This window comes from Ascaphus truei, chromosome 13, assembly GCF_040206685.1.
Source record: "Ascaphus truei isolate aAscTru1 chromosome 13, aAscTru1.hap1, whole genome shotgun sequence".
NCBI lineage: Eukaryota > Metazoa > Chordata > Amphibia > Anura > Ascaphidae > Ascaphus > Ascaphus truei.
This window is the reverse complement of record NC_134495.1, coordinates 7,467,800-7,490,862: the sequence shown is the minus strand read 5'-3', so window position 1 is coordinate 7,490,862 and position 23,063 is coordinate 7,467,800. Positions and strand designations below refer to the sequence as shown.

The 23,063-nt window shown below is 38.8% G+C and overlaps 1 protein-coding gene across 8 annotated transcripts in view; it reads left to right on the top strand.

The window, feature by feature from the left end:
• Positions 1-23,063, top strand: part of CLIP1 (CAP-Gly domain containing linker protein 1) — a 43,849-nt gene that overhangs the window by 6,018 nt on the left and 14,768 nt on the right. For 2 of the 8 annotated variants that reach the window (XM_075568260.1, XM_075568267.1), the window contains exons 4-19: positions 1,002-1,227; positions 1,794-1,991; positions 2,643-2,746; positions 2,934-2,994; positions 6,818-6,922; positions 8,711-8,737; positions 10,527-11,474; positions 12,537-12,653; positions 12,829-12,886; positions 13,464-13,547; positions 13,665-13,821; positions 14,010-14,175; positions 14,605-14,820; positions 16,739-19,477; positions 20,384-20,521; positions 21,732-21,835. In XM_075568260.1, coding sequence (XP_075424375.1) covers positions 1,002-1,227; positions 1,794-1,991; positions 2,643-2,746; positions 2,934-2,994; positions 6,818-6,922; positions 8,711-8,737; positions 10,527-11,474; positions 12,537-12,653; positions 12,829-12,886; positions 13,464-13,547; positions 13,665-13,821; positions 14,010-14,175; positions 14,605-14,820; positions 16,739-19,477; positions 20,384-20,521; positions 21,732-21,835 — 5,448 coding nt within the window. The remainder of the gene's footprint in view (positions 1-1,001; positions 1,228-1,793; positions 1,992-2,642; positions 2,747-2,933; positions 2,995-6,817; positions 6,923-8,710; positions 8,738-10,526; positions 11,475-12,536; positions 12,654-12,828; positions 12,887-13,463; positions 13,548-13,664; positions 13,822-14,009; positions 14,176-14,604; positions 14,821-16,738; positions 19,478-20,383; positions 20,522-21,731; positions 21,836-23,063) is intronic. The other 6 variants (XM_075568265.1, XM_075568262.1, XM_075568261.1 and 3 more) reach the window with 6 other exon arrangements.

The following is a 23,063-nucleotide window of genomic DNA, read 5'->3' as shown; positions in this document are numbered from 1 at the left end:
AACCCCTCCGCCGTACCGTGTGCAGTAATTACAAATCCCACTTGTGGTGCATTCACATGTTTCAGACAGGCCTGAAATCCTGCCCTTCCCCATTATCTCTTAGCAAACAGCACTTCCACTACAGCCAGGGAGGTTTTTTGTCACTTTTTTTAATTTATTTTTTACCCACCACAACTTTTTTAATGTCTGGTTACACCCACTTTCCAGCTTCACGTTACATATTCAGCATCCAACCTCGCACTGATAAGACCCAGAAGGTCAAAACCGCTTTGAGTAGGATTACTGGCTCTGCACTTCTTTAACCCAAGCTGTGCTGAAAAGCTGCGTAATACGACAGGCATGGGCTCATAGGGGTCCGTGTTAAAATGGACTAAGACGTAGTGGTACACTGCCCATTTGCATGTGAAGGGAGAAGGAGCGGCTCAGTGAGTAAAGACACTGATTGGCCCCGAGTTTGAAGCTGGGGAACCAGGTTCAATTCCTGGTGTCGGCTCCTTGTGACCTTGTACAAGTCACTTTATCTCCCTGTGCCTCAGGCACCAAGTACATAGACTGTAAGCTCCACGGGGCAGGGACCTGTGTCTGCAAAATGTCTCTGTACAGCGCTATACAAAAACAAAACTATATAGGTCATTACCCAGAATCCCTGACTGCTGTAGAAACACTGTATGCGAAGAGATAATGGGGAAGGACAGGGTTGCTGAGCTATCCGAGACATGCATTTGCACCACAACGGGTATTTTTATTTACCACTTTAAAATGGAAATCACTTTTGGTCTTTTGAAATAATTTGTAATTTAGTGTGTCCTTTGCTCTGTAGAAGTTGAATTGCAAACGGATCATGCCCATTTAGAAATGTCTGCTTTACTATACTGTCACTTGTCATACTGTACTTGCATTTCTATTAAAAGTACAGTTTGGTATACACACAGATCATGTGGAAACTACAAGCCTGGATGGTTCTTTTGATACCGAGTCAGAAATGCAATCTTTTATTAAAGGTATTTTCAGTGCCAGCCAAAATATGGGTTATTTGCACCTGTGCATAAAGTTACACGGATTGGATTTCCATCAACCACTCCAGCTAAAGCCAAGACCACCGTAAGAAAAATTATTACAACGCCTGCTGCTCCAGCAACTTTGAAACGCAGTCCGAGTGCATCCTCTCTTAGCTCCATGAGTTCGATTTCATCTTCCGTAAGCAGCAAACCAAGTCGCACAGGGCTGGTAAGTGTTTTTATTTATATATTTTTTCCCAGGTTATAAGTGTATTAAGCAATTGATGTGACCAGAATTTTGCTAATTAACAACTGAAACCTTGTTAAAATCAAGAACAATGAGTCGAGTTATGATGCAAAACAGTCATCGTGTTGTCCCCAGAGCGCTTTCGGAACAAAATACTTTGTGCAATGCTCACGTTGCAGACTCTCTCCATATTCTCCAAGAATATTGTTTGCTTCCTCTATGCACGCAAACCTCTTGTATATTGTAACAGAGACCGTGGCATCATACTTTTTAAGTTTATTCACGTTTTAGGTCCACAGATAATTTCTCTATCTGGAAAATAAGTGTGGGTAACAATTTTAATGAAACATTAAGCCTTTATCTAGTTAATAGATCCTTGTAACAGCCTAACCCCTCTATCTGGTTAATAGATCACTTCCACTAAAGCCAGATTTATAATTTAACCACCAATAGTAGCTTCTTTGTTTGGAGGGCCGTGTCTTGAACTGTTTGGTGCTCACCTGGTTCCTTATTAACTTTAATTTTTATTTTGTGATGTCCCTGAGCAGTTAACAGAAACGTCATCCCGATACGCAAGAAAAATCTCTGGCACAACAGCTCTTCAGGAAGCTCTAAAAGAGAAGCAGCAGCACATTGAACAGCTGCTGGCCGAAAGAGACATGGAGAGAGCGGAAGTGGCTAAAGCCACTAGCCACGTGGGCGAGGTGGAGCAGGAACTAGCCGTTATCCGAGATGGACATGATCAGGTAAGGAGTCATAGCACATTATTAATATAGTCCTTTGTGATTTCCATATCGTATACATTGGGCATGGTTTCAGTTCATTAAAAGCCATGCTTATTTAGTGGGGGGAAACCGGTCTGTAAATACTCTGCCATTACGGTTTGTATTGTTTTCATATTCTCCCATGGTCGATCATAAAATAAATGCAAGAGTTAAACGAAAACACTCACAAATACTATGTGTTTATATCAGGGGAGGCCAACGCTAGTCCTCAAGGACCACCAACAGGTCAGGTTTTCAGGATATCCCAGCTTCAGCACTGTGGGCTCCATCAGTGGCTCAGTCTTCGACTGCACCACCTGTGCTAAAGCTGGGATACCTTGAAAACCTGACCTGTTGGTGGCCCTCGAGGACTGACCGGTGTTGCCCACCCTTGGTTTATATGATGTTTTCGAAGTCTTGGTGAGGCCCATGTCCCCAGAAAATATCACCTTGGCATGTCTTGGCAATGAGGCTTTCTGTCACACAAAGGGAGAGAGACGTTACATTGTATTCAGACACCATTTCTTGTTACAGCTTCTTGTTTTGAATAACTGAATAATTTAGCAAGTCTTCCTTTGATACATTGAAGTGCATCAAATGTGAACGGTTAACTCTGTTTTATTATTTCCGCAGTATGTGATGGAAATGGAAGCCAAGATGGATCAATTACGTGCAATGGTAAAAGCCGCCGACCAAGAAAAAGTAGAATTTCTAAATCAGCTTGAAGAAGAGAAAAGGTAATGTGTGATGAAGGCTTTTGTTGGAGTGCTCATAGGGTCACTTGAGCTACAGATTTTTTTTTTTTTTAGATTTTTGTTGTAATTCAATTTGCAAATTGCTTGTGTTTATAACTAAAAACATACCTATTTTTTGTTGACATTGGGTCGCAAAATAATTGTCAGATTTATTGTGTGTGTTTTACAGGAAAGTTGAAGACCTTCAATTCCGTGTTGAGGAAGACTCTATTACAAAGGGTGATTTAGAGGTAAATTACACCCAACTGAATAATATATGTTCCTGTTGTGTTGAAAAGCAATATTTATCACAACATAGGTTTTGAAAATCCAGAGTAGGAATGAGTTATGGAAGCATGTGGCTAAAGTTCAGCCAATTGGATTCGACAACTGCAGTTTGACGAAATTATTTGCTGAAGGTACAAAAAGTCGCAACATAAGGTAAACGGGGTCTTAAGAGAAAAGGAACATTTTATTCCGGCATGTTCCCACAAACAAGGGTACAGCAGTGCTGCCAAATATACACGTTCAATAGTACCATCATCTTCACGGATCAACAACGCTCCATGCTTGCTAATTGCTTTTTCACACTCTAAAATGAAGCGCAGTGAAACTTTTTAAGGTTTATAAAACTGGCAGTAGAATAAATGGAATGTATAAGATTTCCAAACGCAATAAAATTCGGTGTTTGACCGCTAGACACTTCCAGATTTATAAATGATTGACACTAAAATGAACCTGTAAATGGAACGGTTTGTCTCTCTTTTTAGGCTTCATTGAGAAATGCTAATTTAGTTCATTAAAACTAGTTAACTGTATGCACGGTAAAATACAGTGCTAAATTAGCCACTTTGTGGAAAAGACTGTAATATGAGTTTTTATGGGCAATTTCTATAAAATAACATTTCATCTCGAGATTTATTTTACATGTTGGTTATATATACATTTTAAAATGCCATCCTCATATTTTATTTTCACAATTTAATCGGAAAGAGACTGATTAAAAAATATATATTTAATGTGCTTTCACATTTAAGACTAGTCTATTTTAGTTAATATTTTCTAATATATTAATAAAAATAGGCAATTTTTCATTTTGATCCTCAAAATCCTCATTTTGATCCTCAAAATCCTATCAGTTGGACCTGACACCTGTTTAGAGACGAGCTTTAATACAATTTCTTGAGCACTAACTCAAAATCTGCCTTTGAAGTATTGATTTTAATACACTTGTGCATGTTGCTTTCTTTGTGGGGGGAATAAATTGCTGTAATGTATATAATCAATTAACTAAATCACAGATCTATAAACCCTTTTATTAGTACAACAGGACACGCCTAGTTCTAGTATTCTAAACCCTTCTGGGTTATACAAAGATTTTAAGATGACTGTAATGTCACATGTATTTGTCATAACTCTATGCCCAGGACATACCTGAAAACGAGAGGTAACTCTCAATGTATTACTTCCTGGTAACACATTTTATAAATAAATAAGTAATACACATTTATTTTTATGTCCAGCTATTTGCTATATTTCCCTTTGCAATTAAAAAGGAGAATAATTCAAATTTGTATTACTATTCATTCAAAAGCGTGTATTTTATCTTTAGTGATAGGTAATATTTTCATACTTTAACCGATTTTGTATTTGATGTAACTTTGTTCCTATTCACTTTTCCTCGGTCACACAGATGGTGTTTGAAATATAAATATTAGTAAAACAATGTTTAGTTCTAAATTCTTGTCCTTCAAGCAGTCAAACGTGTGAAATCTTATGGGGGGGTTTATTATTTTTTTGTTTAAATGAGTCCGTTCTGTAGTATTAGATAATACTTACTGCATTTTTTTTTTGGTTGTTTTTTAAATCAACTCTTAAAGCGAATTGAATGATTTTTTAAAGCATCCTTTGATTTCTATAGCTGGTTTAACACGCCTCCCAAGCAATGGAAAATCTTTGCAACACTTTATTGTTTGGGATAATTTGTTGCAAATGTTCCCAGCCGTTTAAGCTGTAAACTGTAACAATAGATAATGTTACATTAGTAGTAATAAGTATACATTGTAGCTGCTGGGTTAGACTGACTGAAACAGCCATTTCGTTAGGCACACAATCAGGATTTTGCCAGGTTTGTAACAGGAGTACCAAACGATTGCCAGTTTAGGTAAGAATGTAGAATTATACCCCGTCACACGCTTTACATATACAAATAAGAAAACGATACATTTTTTTTAATGTGAGATTTAAAATAGTGGTAATCTTTTTCTGTTACTTCCTGGAGAGAATTCAAGATGACCGCACAGATTAAAATGATGTGCACCGCCTTGATTTATGGGATTAGAACATATTGGTAACATTTATTGAGATCATTGTATTACAGGAAATAAACAGTAATGAAGCGAGAAATAAATGGCAGTGGATTTATTGTGCAAGGCATTTATTGTTATTGCATTTACAGTTTTCAGACTTACTGCCCATTAACTTATATGGGCAGTAAACTCATGTTAAAACTAAAACATATAATGTGAAATTATATATGCAACATTTTTTTTACGTATTTAGTTATTAGACACAAGGCTGTAAAATATATCTTGAGGAAGTGTTATGTTCATGTGTTGCATAGAAACCGTTCAAAAGCTTTAAAGCAGCAGTTCAAGCTGCCAGTTTTTTTTACATTTTATTTTACCATTTAATATGTGCATTAATACAATCCACACAATGGTAAGTAATTAGCTAAGGTGCCTATGATCCGTTCCCTGTGATCGATCGGCAAAGATTCGTCTCTGGGGGGTTCACTAAATGGCTGTCAGTGCAGCAGAAGAGGACCAAAGATGCAAAGTTCTGTGAACTGCTAGAGAGGGCAGAGCTCAAAAAAGATGCGCCAGAGCCTGTTTCAGATGAGGAAGGGAGTGTAACTTTGTAAATGGTTGCTATAGAAACAAAAAATGCTCGTTACATTAATACATTACAAATGTCATTTACAGTTGTTTAAAAAAAATGCTGCAAGTATTTTCTCATACTGTAGTACAGAACTGATTTATTTAAAAAAAACCATGTAGGATATTTTTTGATCTGCAGCTTTTACATCAATTTATAGAATTACATTTGTGGACATTATAAATATGGTGGTATAAGCAAGTCTTTACCACTCTTCCCAATGCATTTGCTCACACGAACAGGCCTGTGTTATGATAACTTGTTCAATTTGGAGTGCAGGTGCAAACACAATTGGACCTGTTGTGTGCACGGAAAGTATTATTGACCCAACATTACTGGAGTTAGGCTTGCATATTTTTATAGAATCGTGCAATCTGAAATGAATATACTGAAGCCATCCCCATTTAACATGATCATCTGTGTGACTTGGAGATCTGAAGCAGGGGCATAAAAATAATATATAATACGTTTCAGTCCCCTTTAGCAATGAAAGAATTTAGATCTGTCCTGTAGGGTTACTTTACACTATGGAAAGTATCATTTAAAATGTAAGAAGTCACATTTTCCTACCCTTTATGGTAAATTAATTTTAATAAAATACACCTTTACTATAGTATGAAAGCATAACATTTCCGCATACAGATAACTCAATAGTACCATATATAGATGGATAGATAAACACAGGACACCGTGAGGCGCTTTTGCTGCTATAGGGGCCAGCAATACATTTGTTTCTGGTCCCCTGGCAGGGAAAGTGTTAACTAGTCCAAGCGAACAAACCTTTACAGTCACTGTATTGGAGGGTAATAAAAGGGGATTACGGCTTGTCAAAGTATTAACGTTTCTAAATGATAACGCATTTCTTCTGATAAATGTAACTTTTCTTGCTGCATGCATGGATCTTGGGTTTCTACTTATTTCCTCTCTCTTTGTGTCTCATTTCAACCTGTTCCCACTTTGTCAGTCGCCCTAACCCGAGCATCACCGAGCCATCCCCCCTGTCTCTCTTCGCTGCATCTTCTTTGCTCATCAGTGGTTGACGGTGCTGGCGCTCGGCCTGCATGTGGCTCCCTCCTCTCGTGCTGGCATGTGATGGTGGCACTGTTGTGTTCTCTTCCTTTCCCTTTTTACTAACAGACGCAGACCAAACTGGAGCATGCCCGCATTAAGGAGCTTGAACAGAGCCTGCTCTTTGAAAAGACCAAAGCTGACAAACTGCAGAGAGAGTTAGAAGATACTAGGGTAATGGTTTTCGATATTGAAGTGAATGGAAACTCTCCTGGTGAAACGCGGTTAATCGCTTTGTTCAGCTGCAGTGAATTTTACAATATTACTCGTCAGGAAAAACAAATATCTATATACGGTCTTTGGTCTTTGAGAGCAGGAGTGCTCAACGGCAGTCCTCGAGCTCCCCCTCCCCCGTCCTCCCTCAACAGGTCAGGTTTTCATGATATCCCAACTTCAGCACAGGTGGCTCAATCTGAGGCTGTCGAAGACGGAGTCTGACTGAGCCACCTGTGCTGAAGCAGGGACTGATTGAGCTACCAGTGCTGAAGCTGGGATATCCAGAAAACCTTACCTGTTGGGAAGGGGGGGCTTGAGGACTGGAATTCAGCACCCCTGCTTTAGAGGTTTGGTAAAAAAAAAAAAAAAAAAAGGTCTTTAGACACTCATAGCATTTCTTTAGGTAGGATCAAGTAAAAGACACATTCACCGACTATAGGTACATGACCAAAATAACATTTTACTGCTTTTCAAAAAAATGATCTTGCTCTAATTGCTTATTCTTCCTTTCCGTGTGTAACCTCTGTCCTTTGTATAAAGGCCCTTACTACTTACTGTGCTACTGATCAATTCCTGTTGCATGGCTCCTTTAGGAATCGGACCAACTGTTTATTCCCTCAGGACATCGTTTCTCAGACGGTTTTGTAGGTAATACAACCAGCCCATCCAATCAAGGCACATAAAGCCTAGTACCTCTGATTCCTTAAACTGAAATGCCGAAGCTATTAACATGCATTATTCTGAAATATATACTTCTTATAGGTAAATCTAGTCAATCCATAGGCCCGTATTTACCAAGTGGGGCTGTTCTGTAAGACACCTCCCAGTAGCGGAAAACAAACTACAGCTCATTAAAGTGAATGGGCATCTTCCCGTGCCAGGTGTCTTATGTAATCACACTGCCTAGTAAAGACGAACCTTCATGCCCAATTTAACGCTCTCGCTACAGTACCATAGGGGCCAACTAACAACTCCTTGCAATACATGTCCCTGTACGTACGGTATATTCCATTTATCTTGGCAGCGCTAGAGTGTTTTTTATGCTTTCAGTGGTGCTCAACTCCAGTCCTCAAGAGCTACCAACAGGGCAGGTTTTCAGAATATCCCTGCTTCCGCACAGGTGGCTCGGTCTTTGACTTCACCACCTCTGCTGAAGCAGGGATAGCCTGAAAACCTGACCTGTTGGTAGATCTTGAGGGCTAAAGCTGACTACCCTGGCTTTATGTGAATGTTAAGATTTAAAAATGTCAAATGTCATTTGATAAAGTAATGAGGGTCGCCTTCGGTGGATGAGGAGCCTCCTGCTTGATAAAGCTTTATCTTGCAGCCGAACCACAGTGCACAATGGCTTAATAAATGCCATCAAGAAGACCGAAGTGCTCCTCTTTACTTGTTTAACACTGTGCATCGTTCTGGACGTGTCCCTGTGCGTTGAGAGCACCAGCAGAACAAAACCAGTTTTATTCAAGCTTCTTAAGTGTACTTATGGGAGTTTGTTTTCCCTTTAAAATGTCATTTGAACTCACAGAAATGCTGCTCTTATTTGTCTTAATGCAAAATCACTTTGTTGAATGCATTTTTCATGGTGTCCTTTGTGCTCTGAAGTGGAGGTGTTGGGTGTTACAGTGGCGCAGCTCTGCTTATATTCATACCATATTCAGTAGGCCTTTGCATTTCATGGTCTCGGGAGAACCTTGTTGGTGGTTTTTTTTTTTTTGCCTTGTTGACATTTCTTGTTATTCACAGGCCAAAACACGGCCAGTTTCATTAAAAGTAAGTAATGTGAATACTGCAGATTTCCTGTCCTTGTTTTCTGAAAATTCCGGATGGCTTGCGGTGGTAGGATGTGCACTAATGATTGCTTTTTCTTAACTTGTGGCCTAGAGCAGGGGCGCTCAACCCCAGTCCTCAGCCCCCCCCCCCCCAACAGGCCAGGTTTTCAGGATATTCCAGCTTCAGCACAGATTGCTCAATCAGTCCCTGTTTCAGCATAGGTGGCTCAATCAGATGCTCAGTCCGACTGAGCCACTGATTCAGCCACCTGAGATGAAGCAGGGATATCCTGAAAACCTGGCATGTTGGGGGGGCTTGAGGACTGGAGTTGAGCACCCCTGGCCTAGAGTATTAGAGCTTATTGTTGGATTCTTGTGGACTAATGCTGAAGGCATGTGTTTGAGGGTTCCTGCAGTCTTGCTTACAACTTGTTTACAGCATGCTACATGGTATGGGTGAACGTTTTGCTTTTAATAACTAGTTGAACTTTTTTATTTACTTTTTTTTTTTTTAAGACCTTTAAATTTGTATTTAATCGCTTTTAGTAGTGGGAAAATTAGTACATCAAACAGCTTAATTTAACTGTAAATCATGGTATTTAACAGTAAACTGTAAATATTTTCTGTTAACTATGAAATAGTAGAATAGGATTATATTTATTATAAATATGTATTATAGTTTATTATCTAGTAGTTAAAACTTTTTTTTTTTTTGCTGCATGCATCTTGCGCTTTTACTAAAAGATTTGAAATGAAAGGAAGTCTTTTATTTTATGTTTAATCTTTTCGTCTTTGAAGACTATGGGGCTTATTCTATATCCGTGAGCAGCCGATCGCGACGTTTTCAGACGATATTCTCATTGAAGTCACCAGGGATTTTTGACAGACAATGGCCCGAACTGTCGCTTTGGCGTATTTCAAACCGCTTCCTAAAAGCATTGCCAATTCTGTTTTGTGGAGCTGTAAGAAATGGGGAATACTTCCTGTTATAGGGGTTGGAAGAAGAAAATGCAGGATAGGTGAATGTAAAAAGTGGTCATTTTCCGCGCACAAGTTGTGGAACGGATCGCAGTTGAAAAGTAAACGGAGGTTTTTAGTTCAGCTCTGTTTTGGATTAATTTTACATGGTTATCTTTTCACCTTATGACGGAGTGCTTGTTTTCCGATACCTTTACGAGTAGTACTGGACTCTGGCCTTACTATATATTTTGATGTAAAATATGAATTAAATAATAAAAAATAAAAAAATTATTTCATAATGTGCCTTAAATGTGCCGATCCACATCCAAATTAGTTTGTTCAGATTGCTGCTGCTGTTCATTTTCATGCCGATTACATATAAATGGATAATGCACTTTTTAAAATTCATTTGTAACTTTTTTTTATGTGGGAACCTAGTGATTCTCCATCACCCTAAAAATGTGCTACGCAGCTTAACTCTGTCCCTTGAAATGTGTAATACCCGCTGCATAATTCCTCAGTTAGGTGTCGGCTCCTAACCCCAAACATAATGTTGTACTGTACTTTTTTTTTTGCAGTGTTCTTTGTTGTCTAAATGACTAAATTTACCAGTTCTAATGTTTTTCATAATTGAGAAGTTTTCCCATGACAGAGTGCTTTAATGCTTATACAAAGTATCAGTGGAACTGCACCTTTAAGTTCCCTGTGTTAGCTGCAAGGTTGATCGTGTTAAAACGTATTGCTTACGATAGCATTTAATACAGTAATATCCCTCCTCTCATTGCCTTGTTGCATTCTGTTTGTCTCTGTAAAATGGTGTTTGACCACAGGTGGCAACGGTTTCCGAAAAATCTCGCATCATGGAGTTGGAAAAAGACTTGGCCCTGAGAGCTAAAGAAGTAGTCGACCTTCGGCAGAGGATGGTAGAGTCTAGCAAGCAAGCTGGCGACGTCGACACGTCACTTTCACTGTTGCAAGAAATAAGTTCTTTGCAAGAAAAAATTGCTGCGTTGAGCAAGGAACACGAGCAGGGGCTTAATGCTCTTAAAGGGCAACTTGAAAGCTCGGAAGGCACCCGTGTGAAGGAGGCAGAAGCACTCAAAGCCTCTGTTGAAAAGATTTCTAAAGAGAATGAAAGCTTGAAAATAAAGCTCAATAATGCAAACAAGGAGAATACAGACGTTGTAGAACTTTGGAAGTCAAAGTTAGAGTCTGCAATTGGTTCACATCATCAAGCAATGGAAGAACTCGCTGTTTCGCTCCGTAAAGGGGTTGGTGCTCAGAACACTGAATTTATCGAACTTAAAACTCAACTACAGACTCTCAAATTGGAGCATCAAAAAGAAACCGAACAAATGCAATCTAAACAAGACGCTGAGACATCTGGTTATCGGAGAGAAATAGAAGCTTTGAAGGCTGGACTCCAAAAATCGAATGAAGAAAGAGAATCGGAGCTTGAAGCCCTTGCATCCAAGCTGGAAGCGGCAGAAGAACAGCACCACGTAGAAATGGAAGACACGTTAAATAAACTCCAGGACACGGAAATAAAGGTAAAAGAACTAGAGGAGCTGCAAGTTGAATGCACAGAGCAAAGCCAAGTAATTGCCAGGTTTAAAGCCCAAATCAAGGCTGCAGAAGAGAAGCTTGTAAGTCTTGATTCCGTGCAGAAAGCAGAGTCTGAAGGTAAAGTGGAAATCCTGAAATTTAAGGAGAAACTTGAGGCAGCTGAAGGGCAAATTAAGAATCTTGAGACTGAAAAAATTGCGGAGAGTAGCAAGGTTTGTACCATGCACCATCACTTCTGGTTTGTTTGGCCATTTTCATGTTAAAGCAGCAGTCTGCACTGATTTTTATTTATTTTGCATTTTATTTTTACTTTTAAGAGATCTCTTGCCTTTTCCCACACTACAGATTAATAAAACTGTTTTTGTTTTGTTTTTCACACTAAGAGCAGAACATGTTCACAGGACAAGATACTAACATTATACAAGTTAAACTTGTAGGACTCTAAAGGCAGGGTGTAATGGCCCAAGAAAGGGATTGTTTGTTTTTGTTCTGTAATACACATAAATATAAACACTTACTGCAGAATTTATTGCAGTGTTTGAACTCTAATAATGAGATTGGTCTAATTAAAATGTAATAGTCCATTTACAGTAGTCCGACTATAAATTATTAGAATCATTGTAGGTAATCTCTGCATCATTGACAATACTGTAATGTAAGTTTGTCCTGGTATATATCCAACTATACAAACAATCCTATTGTTAAAATGGCCAAGAACTGTGTTTTCTGGCTTTAGAATAGTAAGCTGATCAGTTCCTTTTCTGGGATTGAAATATAAACACGTGCATTATACATCAGAATAAGACACCTCTCAAACTATCATCAATTAAAAAAAATGTTTTACAAATGGGCAAAACTGGAATCTATTTTGTCCTACAATCCTTCAGCAACCAAAGGAAGGCCTTGGTGTGCTTGTTTGTAAAGTGCTTTAACCATGTGCCCAAACCGCCCGGTTATTTCGTACAGTACTTCCAGCGTACCCCACCATTATACATGGGAAATTATATTTACACAAGTCCATGGTTATGGATGCCTTTTAAATGCCCTCTTCCAAATTACACTTGCAGACTTAGATTAAAGTATAGTATACATATTTAATTGAACAGTAATGTGCAGCCTTTATCTTAAACTGGACACCCATTCATTCAGTATTGCTGTAAATGTTTTGTTTCAGTTCGTTTTCATTTTTTTGTACCATTTTTATTTTCTCCATTTCATGTTTTGTTTGTGTTTTTTATTTTATTTATTTTATTTCATACAATCAACGTCATCAGGCAAATGACCTAACTAAAGAATTAAAGGCACGTGAGGGAAAACTCTCTGTCCTCGAGAACAGTCTGAGTTCATTGATTCAGATCAAAGAATCTTTGGACAAAGAAATGGAAGACTTGGTAAGTTTGCGTTAAATTATCCACATTCGCTCCAGTATTTGCACTTTGTAATGCTGCTCTCTTGTGGTATTGCCATTACAAAGTAAAGGCACAGTGACTACAATCTAAATTTTGTGCTCTTGGACAAAAGATGATCGTGTAGACAGAAAATATGTTAATTTATGTCTCCTCCTAGAAAAATGGTCTCCACACCTCCTCTGAAGAAGTGAAGATCCTTCATAAAAATATGCAAGGTGCGGAATGCATGGTTGCTTTGTTCTAACAAGTATCTTGAGGGAACTAAACTTTGCAATAGCCATGTGACCAGGCTACACTGGTGTAGTTGTGAGTTCTTAGATGCAATAGTTCTTTAGCCCAGAACACTAGTGACATCACAGAACCACAATATGACATACCACTCATCCCCCTTATAACGCTGTGCTTGGGGTCCAAAGAATCGCATCGCGTTATAAGCGGATCGCGTTTGGAATAATGTGCAATTGTATGCATTGTACAATAAAGTATTTAAGATACCCTACAACACGATTATTAAGTATTCATAAATACGAAAATTGGGAGCCATGCTTGCATCGTGTGATAAGCAGATTCGCGTTATAACGGGGTTGAGCTGTACTTGGTAATATAATAATGGCTGGGCACAGTCAAATTAAACTGATGAATTCTGACACACTTGCCCCAGCTCTGATTCAGCAGTTCTTGCGGAAATTTCCTTCAACTTTCTAAACTTTCTCTGGTATTGCTGTTGCACATCCCTTCTGTTTAGTGGTCCGATGTTTGACACGTTGTTCTGTATAACTCCTCTTGATACAGAGACCGTGGACAAGCTTCACCAGAAGGAAAAGCAATGTGCAGATATTTCCAAGCAGTTGGAGCACATACAGCCTCAGTTTGTTGGTGAGCAATTTGTAACGGTCATACTACTCACATGAGATTCTGCTTTACCTACGTGTTGCATATTTTATTGTATTGGTTATTAATTGTGTGGGGGTTTTTTTTTTCTCACTTTGTCAGTTCTGGAGAAGAAGTTGAAAGAGGGTGAAGAAAGGGAACAGCATTTAATAGCGGCAAAAGGAAAACTAGAAAATCAAATCTCAGGAATGATCCAGTCTTCAGGGGATAGTTCTGTTCAACTTACAAAGCTAAATGAAGAATTACAATCTAGGGAAAGGTATTTTAACAGCCAATCTTTTAACTGTGATTTCTCTCTTTTCTACCAAAGCTGTTCAACTCCACACACTTTGATAATTGACTCTCCCCTATGCAACTTTCCGCAAACTTTTTGTTTGTTGTTACACTTTGTTTCCGTCTTGCATTTAGACATTTTTGAGGTGCATTTGGGTCTGCTAATTTTTTTAGGAATTTTGAAGAGCTGCAAGTGGAGTTTTCAAAAGCGAAAGAAATGGCAACGCAACTGCAGGAAAGTGTGGAGCTGCTGAAATCTGAGGCTAAACAAAGCCACAAGGAGGCACAGGAATCTTACCGGGCTGAGCTGCAAGCATTAGCTGCCCAAATGGATAACTTGGTAAGAAAAACGTTGACATTCCCTTTTCAAACATACCTTCTAGTGGGATATTTGTATATAAATCCATAAAACACAAGGTTGCACTTTCCAAAATGCCTGGGGTTGATGGAGTTTAAGTTGTGACGGTCAGGGAAGCACGTACTGGATTCTAGCGGTTCTGCGCTTGAATCCTAAAAGTTGGCTGCTCCAAGTTACGTTGCGATTTTTTTTTTTTTTTTTTTAGCATTCATGTGTTCTCGGGAGTAATGTCATTTTGCTGGAAACTGCAATGTTAGATTGTAAGCTTGCTGGGAAAGGGGATCTTGGCCTATACCCTTTGTATGATTCATTAGTAGAGTGTTACAAAAAGTTAGTGATTGTTATTGAAAGTTTGTTTACGCCAATGTAAATATTTTTAAGTGAAACACTGGTCACCTTTTTGTTTTTCAGAAACAAGTAACGAAAAAGAGTCAGCTTGAAAGTAAAGACCTGCAGAAAATGCACGAGAAAGCGGTTGCTGATATGGTTGCCCAACACCAATCGGTGGTCACTGAGCTTGAACAAAATATGCAGGCTGCAAAGGAGCTGCTGGAGAGTGCACAAGCCAAGCACGATAATATGGAGAAACAAGTGGAAGAGCTGAGGCAGCAAGCAGAGCAGGCCAAGGTATTTCTCGTGCAGAAAATTGTGTTTAAAATCTATCCATTGTTCTCTAAAACATGTAACTTAAATATTTAACAATAGATTTTGTTAATACCATTAAGTCCTTGACTGTTGGAAAGGCCGGTAGGGCCATCTCCCCAGCACTGAGTGCACAGAATGGTATATTATATAGTTGGCGTTCTTCACTAAAGTGGTTTGTAGTTGCAGTATATGATTGGTCTTGAATAATCTCTCATTTTATAAAACCATTATTGTTGCCTTAACTTTCAGTGGTACAGTTAAGTAAAAAATCAAGCTGCAAAATGTTTTATTTTTTCTGTCTGTTGTACTTTCTCAGTAGAAAGGCATGTTCACCACTAATTTAATCAGTGCAATAACTTTTTTTTTTTTTGGTGATTAAAGCAGACCTAACATTTTTGTTCATCTCCATAACTATATTTCCTTTCTCTTGTTGTTTGTGGGCTGCTTCTGTCATTTATTGCTTATTTTTTAAAAGTTTTGCGGTGCTTTAATAGATTATTTTATGTATATGTTGACACACTTTATCCCTAAAATCACAAATAGCCATTTGCGTATCTTTAAATTGGACTTTAAGTTCTATCGGATTTTAGACCAGACAAAATAATCATTTTAGTGGTGTGTAAGTTTTGTAATTTCTGTTGAAATAGTTAGAAAAAAAATCCTTTATTGAAGCACTCATTTAAAATTTCAGTAGCAAGGCCTCAGATATAGTGGCTGCGCGACGGAGCGCATGGGGTCACACGCGCTTGTCGGCCGAGCGACCTCTCTCTGACCTGTGATCCACGGGGAGGTGTGACGTCACGTGAGCAGTCTGCCCTAATTGACTGACCCGCCCACGATGACCCGACCATCGCTCAACAAAAACAAAATGTCTTGTGAAAAATCTGCCGCTTAGTTGCGCTATATGGCCTGCCCCAAAGAGGTTCGGCCTGTTTGCGCCGCAATCGTGGTTGCACACAAGACGCGGCCCAAGAGTGTTAAATCCATAAATACCGGTGCTCCGGAACCAAGGAGTTGTCTTGCTGCTATCCCTATAGTAAGTTGATCCAAAGACGAAAACAAGGAAATGGGCACTGTGAAGTTATCTTCAGAAAATGTGTTACATGTCAGAGACACAGTCCAACGTTTCGGCTGTCCCTCCAGCCTCTCCGTTATGTCATCGATTAAAGACTGGAGGGACAGCCGAAACGTTGGCTATGTCTGACATGTAAAACATTTTCTGAAGATAAATTCACAATGCCCATTTCCTTGTTTTCTTCTTTGAAATTATAGTTGACACAAATATTTTAGATGCAACACATTAAAGCAGCAATTCAAACAGCAGTTTGTTCCGAAGAGATTTAATTTTGAAACTCCCTTATCATTTTTGTCCAGAAGAACCCATATGGCCACTGCGGGGGTCAGCCTCTGGCAGCCAATAGAAAGCTGTGACATCAGGAGATGACATTGCAGCTTCAGATTGGCTGACCCTGCTTCCTTTTCAAGAAACCTACTGGTGACGTTACCAGCATTACGTTCTGATTTTTGAAGAGGCTTTAAATGGTTGTCCAATAGTAAGTCACAACAATGATGTGGCTTCCTATTGGCCTGAGGGTTGGCAGCAATTTTGTTTCTACTGAAGTAGATATAAACCCAGTAACTTCACCAGTAAGTATCTCGGCAAATGAAGGATGTGTCCCCAAGAGGTGGAAATAGCCTGGTTTAACTCTAGGGGACTTACTGGCTCTAGCGCTGCAAAATAAATAGGGGGTAAAATAAAAGAATAGTTGTGACAGCTGCTTTAACATTCGATCAGTGTGTCAAAGCATACATAAATTGCTATATTTATGCTTAATCCACATTTCCATTAGTGTGCTTGACTTCATTTTTGTTTTCCTTCTTCCCAACTTTGTTCCTTTAGTCTTTAACGTGTGTGTTAGCATCTACAAGAACAGAGGTTGAACTAGTAACCGATAAGATGAGGGAGTTGAAAGTGGAAAGAGACACACTAGCCCAGGAGGCTGATACTTTAAAACTAGAGAAGGATGCATTGCTTTCAAAACATGTAGCGTTTGAACTCCATACCAAGGTGTTGCAACAAGAGCAGAAACGATTATTGTCAAGCAATGAAGAACTCCAAGTGGACAATAGCAGCCTTCTGAAAGAAAAACAAGAACTGGAAAATAAATACGGTACCCTCATTATTACGAATGAAGCCTTAACTGTCAAGAAAGAAAAGCTTTTATCTGATATGGATGATGCAAAACAAGAACTTTTGAAGATCGCTTGGGACAATGAAGATTTGCAGTCTTCCATGACAACAATTAGTGCTCAGTTAGAAGAACTTCAGAGCAGCAAAGATGTCCTGGTTGCAGATTATGTGGAACATCAAAGGAAGAAGCAAGAGCTGCAGGAGTATCAGGAAAACATTATTAAAGAAAAAGATGACCGTATCAAAATGCTAAAGGACTCTACAGAAGAGATGGCAAATGAGCAAACCAGTCTTGCGGCTAAAATAGATGTCCTTAGAGCAGAAAACAGTTCAGTTTTAGATAAGCACTTGGAACTTGAAAACAAGTTGACTGTTTTAGTTGGTGAAAGAGATGGCCTGTTTAAAACTACTGCAGATTTAAAATTTGAAAGGGAAGCCCTTTTATTAAAGCAAAATGAGTTAAATGCAGTATTAGAGAATGTGCTTCAAGAAAAAGACCAGATAACATTGAACTATAGTGCTATAGAAGGAAATCTAGTTGCAGTTCAGACACAACTTGACAGATCAGTCAAAGAGAATGCAGAGCTTCTAAGCATTAAAGATGCACTTGTTACTGACTATGCTAAGATTGTAAAGGAAAAACAGGAGGTAGAAGAGTATCATACAAAGCTTATAGATGAGAACATCATGGTTTTTAAAGAAAAAGATGAAATTATTCAATTGCTAAAGAATTCTAAAGAGGAAATGGCAAAGGAGCAAATAAATCTCGCTAATGAAATAGCTGTGCTTCGAACAGAAAAGGAAACTATTTTAGAAAAGCTTTTAGAAGTTGAAACTAAATTGTCTGTTATAATTGGCGAGCGCAATGATTTGTTAAAAGCCACCCACGACTTAAAAACCGAGAGGGAAGATACTCTATTAAAGCAAAATGAGTTAAATGCACTATTAGGGAATGTAGTTCAAGAGAGAGACAAGATAACATTGGATCATAAGGCGTTAGGGCTAGAAATGCTTGCTATCAAGAGAGAACTCGACAGATCAATCAAAGTCAATGAAGAGCTTCAAACCACCAAAGAAGGTCTATCCAACTTGCTTGAACAGGTCAAAACAAGTAGAAGTTTTACCGACAGTGACCACGTTGGTTTGCTGCAAGAAAAAGAAGTGCTTCTTGCATCCGAGAGGAAACTGTTAGCTGAAAGAGATGAACTTCTAAAACAAAAGGAAGAGGTTACTGCAAAACTGCAGAAGATATCTGAAGAGAACGAGTTTGCTCAGAAAAAAATGACTGAAGAGATCAATAATTTGAAAAATAAGGAGGAGATGGTTCGTCTGAAGATGTCAGAATTAGAAACGCAAGTTGAAGCTGTTTCTGAAGAGAGAATGTTATTGGAAGTAAAGTACACTGAGATCCAGTCTAAAGAACAATCCCTGGTTGATGATATTTTGGACCATAAAGCCAAACGTGAACTTGCAGAATCATCAAACACATTGTTGGCTCAAGAGAATATCAGACTCTTAGAAGAGATTGAATCCACAAGTGGCAAAATGATCGAAGCAACAAAACAAACTGAAGAAATTACCAAAACTAAAGACAATCTTGAAGTGCTGTTAGAACAGACTCAAAAAGACAAATGTGTTTTGGAATTAGAACACACTAATGTATTTCTAGAGAGGAAGTCTTTGCTGGAGCAATATAACCAATGTTTTTTGGATAAGGAGATGTTGACAAAAGATAGAGATGATTTACAAGAAGAAAACCAGGAGCTGAAGACAGGATTTAAACATTTTGAGCAAAGGTTAATAGAAGAAAGAGAAATGTTAAAAACTGAAAAAGAATCTCTATTGCTGAAAAATACAGATCTTCAAAAAAGTCTGGACAAGATCATGGAAGTGGAAAAACAGATGGTGCTAGAGAGTAAAGCACGTGTGTGTGAGAAACTGGAACTTCTAGAGCAGAAAACGAATGCAGAGAACAGACAGAAGGAGATTACGAAGGAGAAGGAAGTCTTAGAAGCCGAGAATAATTGTCTTGTAGCCAACATAGAGGCACTTAAAAGGGAGTTTGCATCTTTAACTGAATCTAACGCAGAGCTGCAGAATTCGCATGACCGCATTTCCAAAATATTGGAAGATCTACGTAGTAGTCAAAATGTTACAGAAACAGAGTGGAAAAAGTTACTCGAAGAAAGGTCTAATTTTATTTCTGCTCAAGAAACTCTGATGGAAACCAACAGCAATATTTTGCAAGAAAGGGATACTCTTGTTAAAGATTATGAAAAACTATCTGAAGACGCGGCAGTGTTGACTAAAACCAATAATGAAATCTCGGCCCTTGCGAAACAGCTGGAGAACCAGTATGATACTTTGATGAGTGAAAATAAAGAATTCATGGTGAAATTTAATGAACTTCAAGCTCTTCAAAACCACACAGAAGCAAAAAAAAAAGAGGTATCAAAACTTGTTAAATGAACCCGATTTACACTACTAACACTGAGCACTAATGTTCAGGGGGTTGTGGTATTGTCACCTGCAATTGCATGATTTGCACTTCACTGTATGTGTCCATTCATCGGGGTAATCTTGCTTTTTCACATTTGATCTCATGTAATTTTTGTAAATATGTAACTGTGGATAAAAATAAATCCTTTGGGTTAGTATTGAAGAAACCGAATTTCAGTTGCAATGGTTGGTGGTGACACTAAATGATCTAGTACAAGACGGAATCTGCACAAATTTTCCAGCTTTCCAGAAAAGTCAATATTTTGACTGGATTCTACGTGTACAATTTTTTTTTTTTTTTTTTTAATGTGGCATTTATTTTTAATCACGGTTACCTGTACTCACAAGCAACAGAATAAAATAATTTTCTTTATATTCTCCAGATAACATTTCTAAAACTTGCCTGAAGCATGAATATTAGGACTTGCCGATTTTGTTATTAATGCCCCTTGACACATTCCGAAAATCAATATATTCAGAATCTAATTTGTGGTATTTCTGTTCTCAATGAGAAAAAAATGATTTGTCAAATATTAGATCAATTATAGGCAAAAAAGGAAACTGATTTTGTGGGGTTTTAATTGCTGCATGGATCTTCCCACCAATGCAATGGTGCAGTTTTTGTTTGTTTAGAGGCTCTGTAGTTCAAAGGTTTAAATTGTGCAGATCCACTTTGTAATCACTAAAGAATTTGTGATGACGTCTGGGTGAAAAATGGACAAGTAAATGCTATGCGTACGGAAATGGCTTGGTCATTGTCGATAAAACAAGTGTAACTGCACCTTTTTAATTAAGCCGTATGAAATGCTTTCGCAAACAGTTTTCCTGGTCTAATATCATTGGTATTAAATATAGGTGTGTCAAGTGGCAGATGAAGCTTGCCAAATAACAGAGAAGCTAATTGCAGAGAGAAATACACTGCTCAACGAAAAGGCAGGCTCTTCAACCGCACTGGAAGAGCTTAAAAAACGTAACCAGGAACTGCAAAAGGAAGTAAGTAGCCAAGTGTCATTAATAATTAATAATAGCTCCCCTCTTCCTACCATCTGCTTTAATCTTTTGCCGGAAGGTCCAGTGGATTTTGCCTATGGCAAGGTTATAGTGAGACGGACAATAGGACAGAGTTTTCCAGTGGGCTGTTCTAGGTTCATAGTGTCAGAATTCTTGTCAAACATGTCTGCAGATGCTAATACACCCGTTAACACAAAATAACATGTTACGTCCTCAACTCCAGTCCTCAAGACCTAACCACCCAACCCCCCCCCCCCTTCCAACAGGTCTGGTTTTCAGGATATCCCTGCCTCCGCACTGTTGACTTGGTCCCAGCTTCAGCACAAGGTGGCTCAATCAGAGTCTCTGAGCCACCTGTGCTGAAGCAGGGATATCCTGAAAACCTCACCTGTTTAAGGGAGGGGGTCTCTTGAGGACTGGAGTTAAGAATCCTTTTATTAACCAATGTTTTCAATGTCCCTACTGTTAATTAATGTGCCATTGCTGCCACAATGCATCGCATTACCGGGTCATGAATTCTACATCTCTATATTTACTGTTCTATTGGATGGTCCAGTTTCCTACAAGATACTATATGCAAGTGGGAGCTGTGATTTTCTCCTGTGATGGTAAGATGGGTCATTGTCATTCTTTGACCTCTAGTGGAGACTGAGCATTTAACTCCCACATGTACCTTTTTTTGTAACTAGAACTGATTCCGACTCATCATAGCGTACTAAAAAATTCACATACGATAGTAATACAAGACTGGTTTTCTGTAGAAGAACAATGGCAACAATGTTGGAATGAAAATGAGGTCAAATCTGAGTGTTTGAGGTCAAAGGGGACACTGTTAATGGTAACTGTTGTTTTTCTAGATTGCCCGGAAAATAGGGACCCAGAGCGCAGCAATACAATTAGAGTGATGTAGGATTATCTAATACGTACGTAAGCCTGTGCATTACTGAGTGATTAAACCGAACGGCTAAATCTGCAAGCTTCAGAGTTTAGAGCACAAATACAGCTGGGTAACTGAATGATCCAGGTCGCTGCAGCAAGCAAGTGGCTTGCACTGTATTTAACAAAGGAGAAATCATATTTTATTAACAAACTTTTTGTTCTGGGTGTTCCTGCATGGGGCATTTATTCTGTGGCAGGCTGCTGACCACTTTGCTGCATTGTCATTTAAATATCTGTATGTTATTTCTCTCAGTTGGATGGCTACAAACAGCAAAATACTGCAAGGGGAGAACAAACCAAGACTGCTGAGCTTCTGAAAGCAGAATGCGTGAAAACAGAAAGCTTCAGAAAGGAAGTGTAAGTATCATTTTTAGCAAAGTATAATGTAAACCCAGCGAGATGTAGTGTTTCTTTAAAACTGGAGTCTGCGCTGTTCAATGTCTTCTTTGCGGGGGTTTCTTTTTTAACTTTAAAGCCGTAATCCTTCCCAGACGTCTCAGTTTCTCATATAATGTTAGTATTTGCCCCCCCTGAGCATTTCTTAATCTCTAGCTATTTAGGCTTTAGGCTCCGATTATACTGATGCACTACAATGCGTGCGCGTCTGTGACATCGCAGAGCAACATGTGCACAAGCACATTCTTCTGCGGACGCGACCGCAGGCTGAAATCTGTTTTTTGATTGGACGGCTGCGTCGCGTGACGCGGCCGCAATCAGAAAACAAATTTGGAAAAAGCTTCAACTGTCGCCCACATTGCAGTAGCAAGCGGCGCGACAGTCGCGGTTGGTATAAGCGTTTTGAGGGGATTCATTGTATTTGTATTGGCGCTTCTACATGTGCGCCGCGCGCATTTTTCTGTATAATCACGGCCTCGGTCTGCACTGATCTCCACCCTAACCTCCCAGGCACTTAATATTTCAATGGCTCATCTCCTGAATGGAACAAACTTTAAAAAGGAAAACGATGTTGGAAAGGGAAAAGGAGAGATTTCCAAGTAACAAAATAAAATACAAAACTGATGCGGGCTGTTTTAAGTCTATTTTTATACTTTAAATAGGATGCTTCGTTGAGAAGATATAAACATTTGCAGTATTACGTGTCCAGGGGGTTAAAATGGGGCTCTCTCCAGAGCCCAGTCTAAAGGTTACCATGGTAACCACTGAAGTTAGAGATTTATATTACATTTTTCTTTATTTAAGAGCAATACCTGCTCATTGGGCTAGATACGAAAATTGTAGGATTTAAACTGCTGCAGGCTTCTAGAGTGGATTGCTGCTTTTACAGATGTTTGCAAAATAATAAAACCTCCCATAATTCCTGCTCATTTCTACGCAGGGACTTTATTTTAAACCGCTGCTTTCTGCTGCTACACACTACCTGCACTATCCTTTAAACATGTACACGTCTTTAACATTTGATATGCTTTATAGTGCATCCAGTAATCGGTGTACAACTTTTGCATTTATTTTTATTTAGTAATGCACAGTTCCACTTTTCTTTCTGCACAAGAGGATTTCTTTTAGAAAGCCTCTATTTTTATAATATAAACATTGTATTTAAACCTTTTGTGAACTTGTGCTTCCC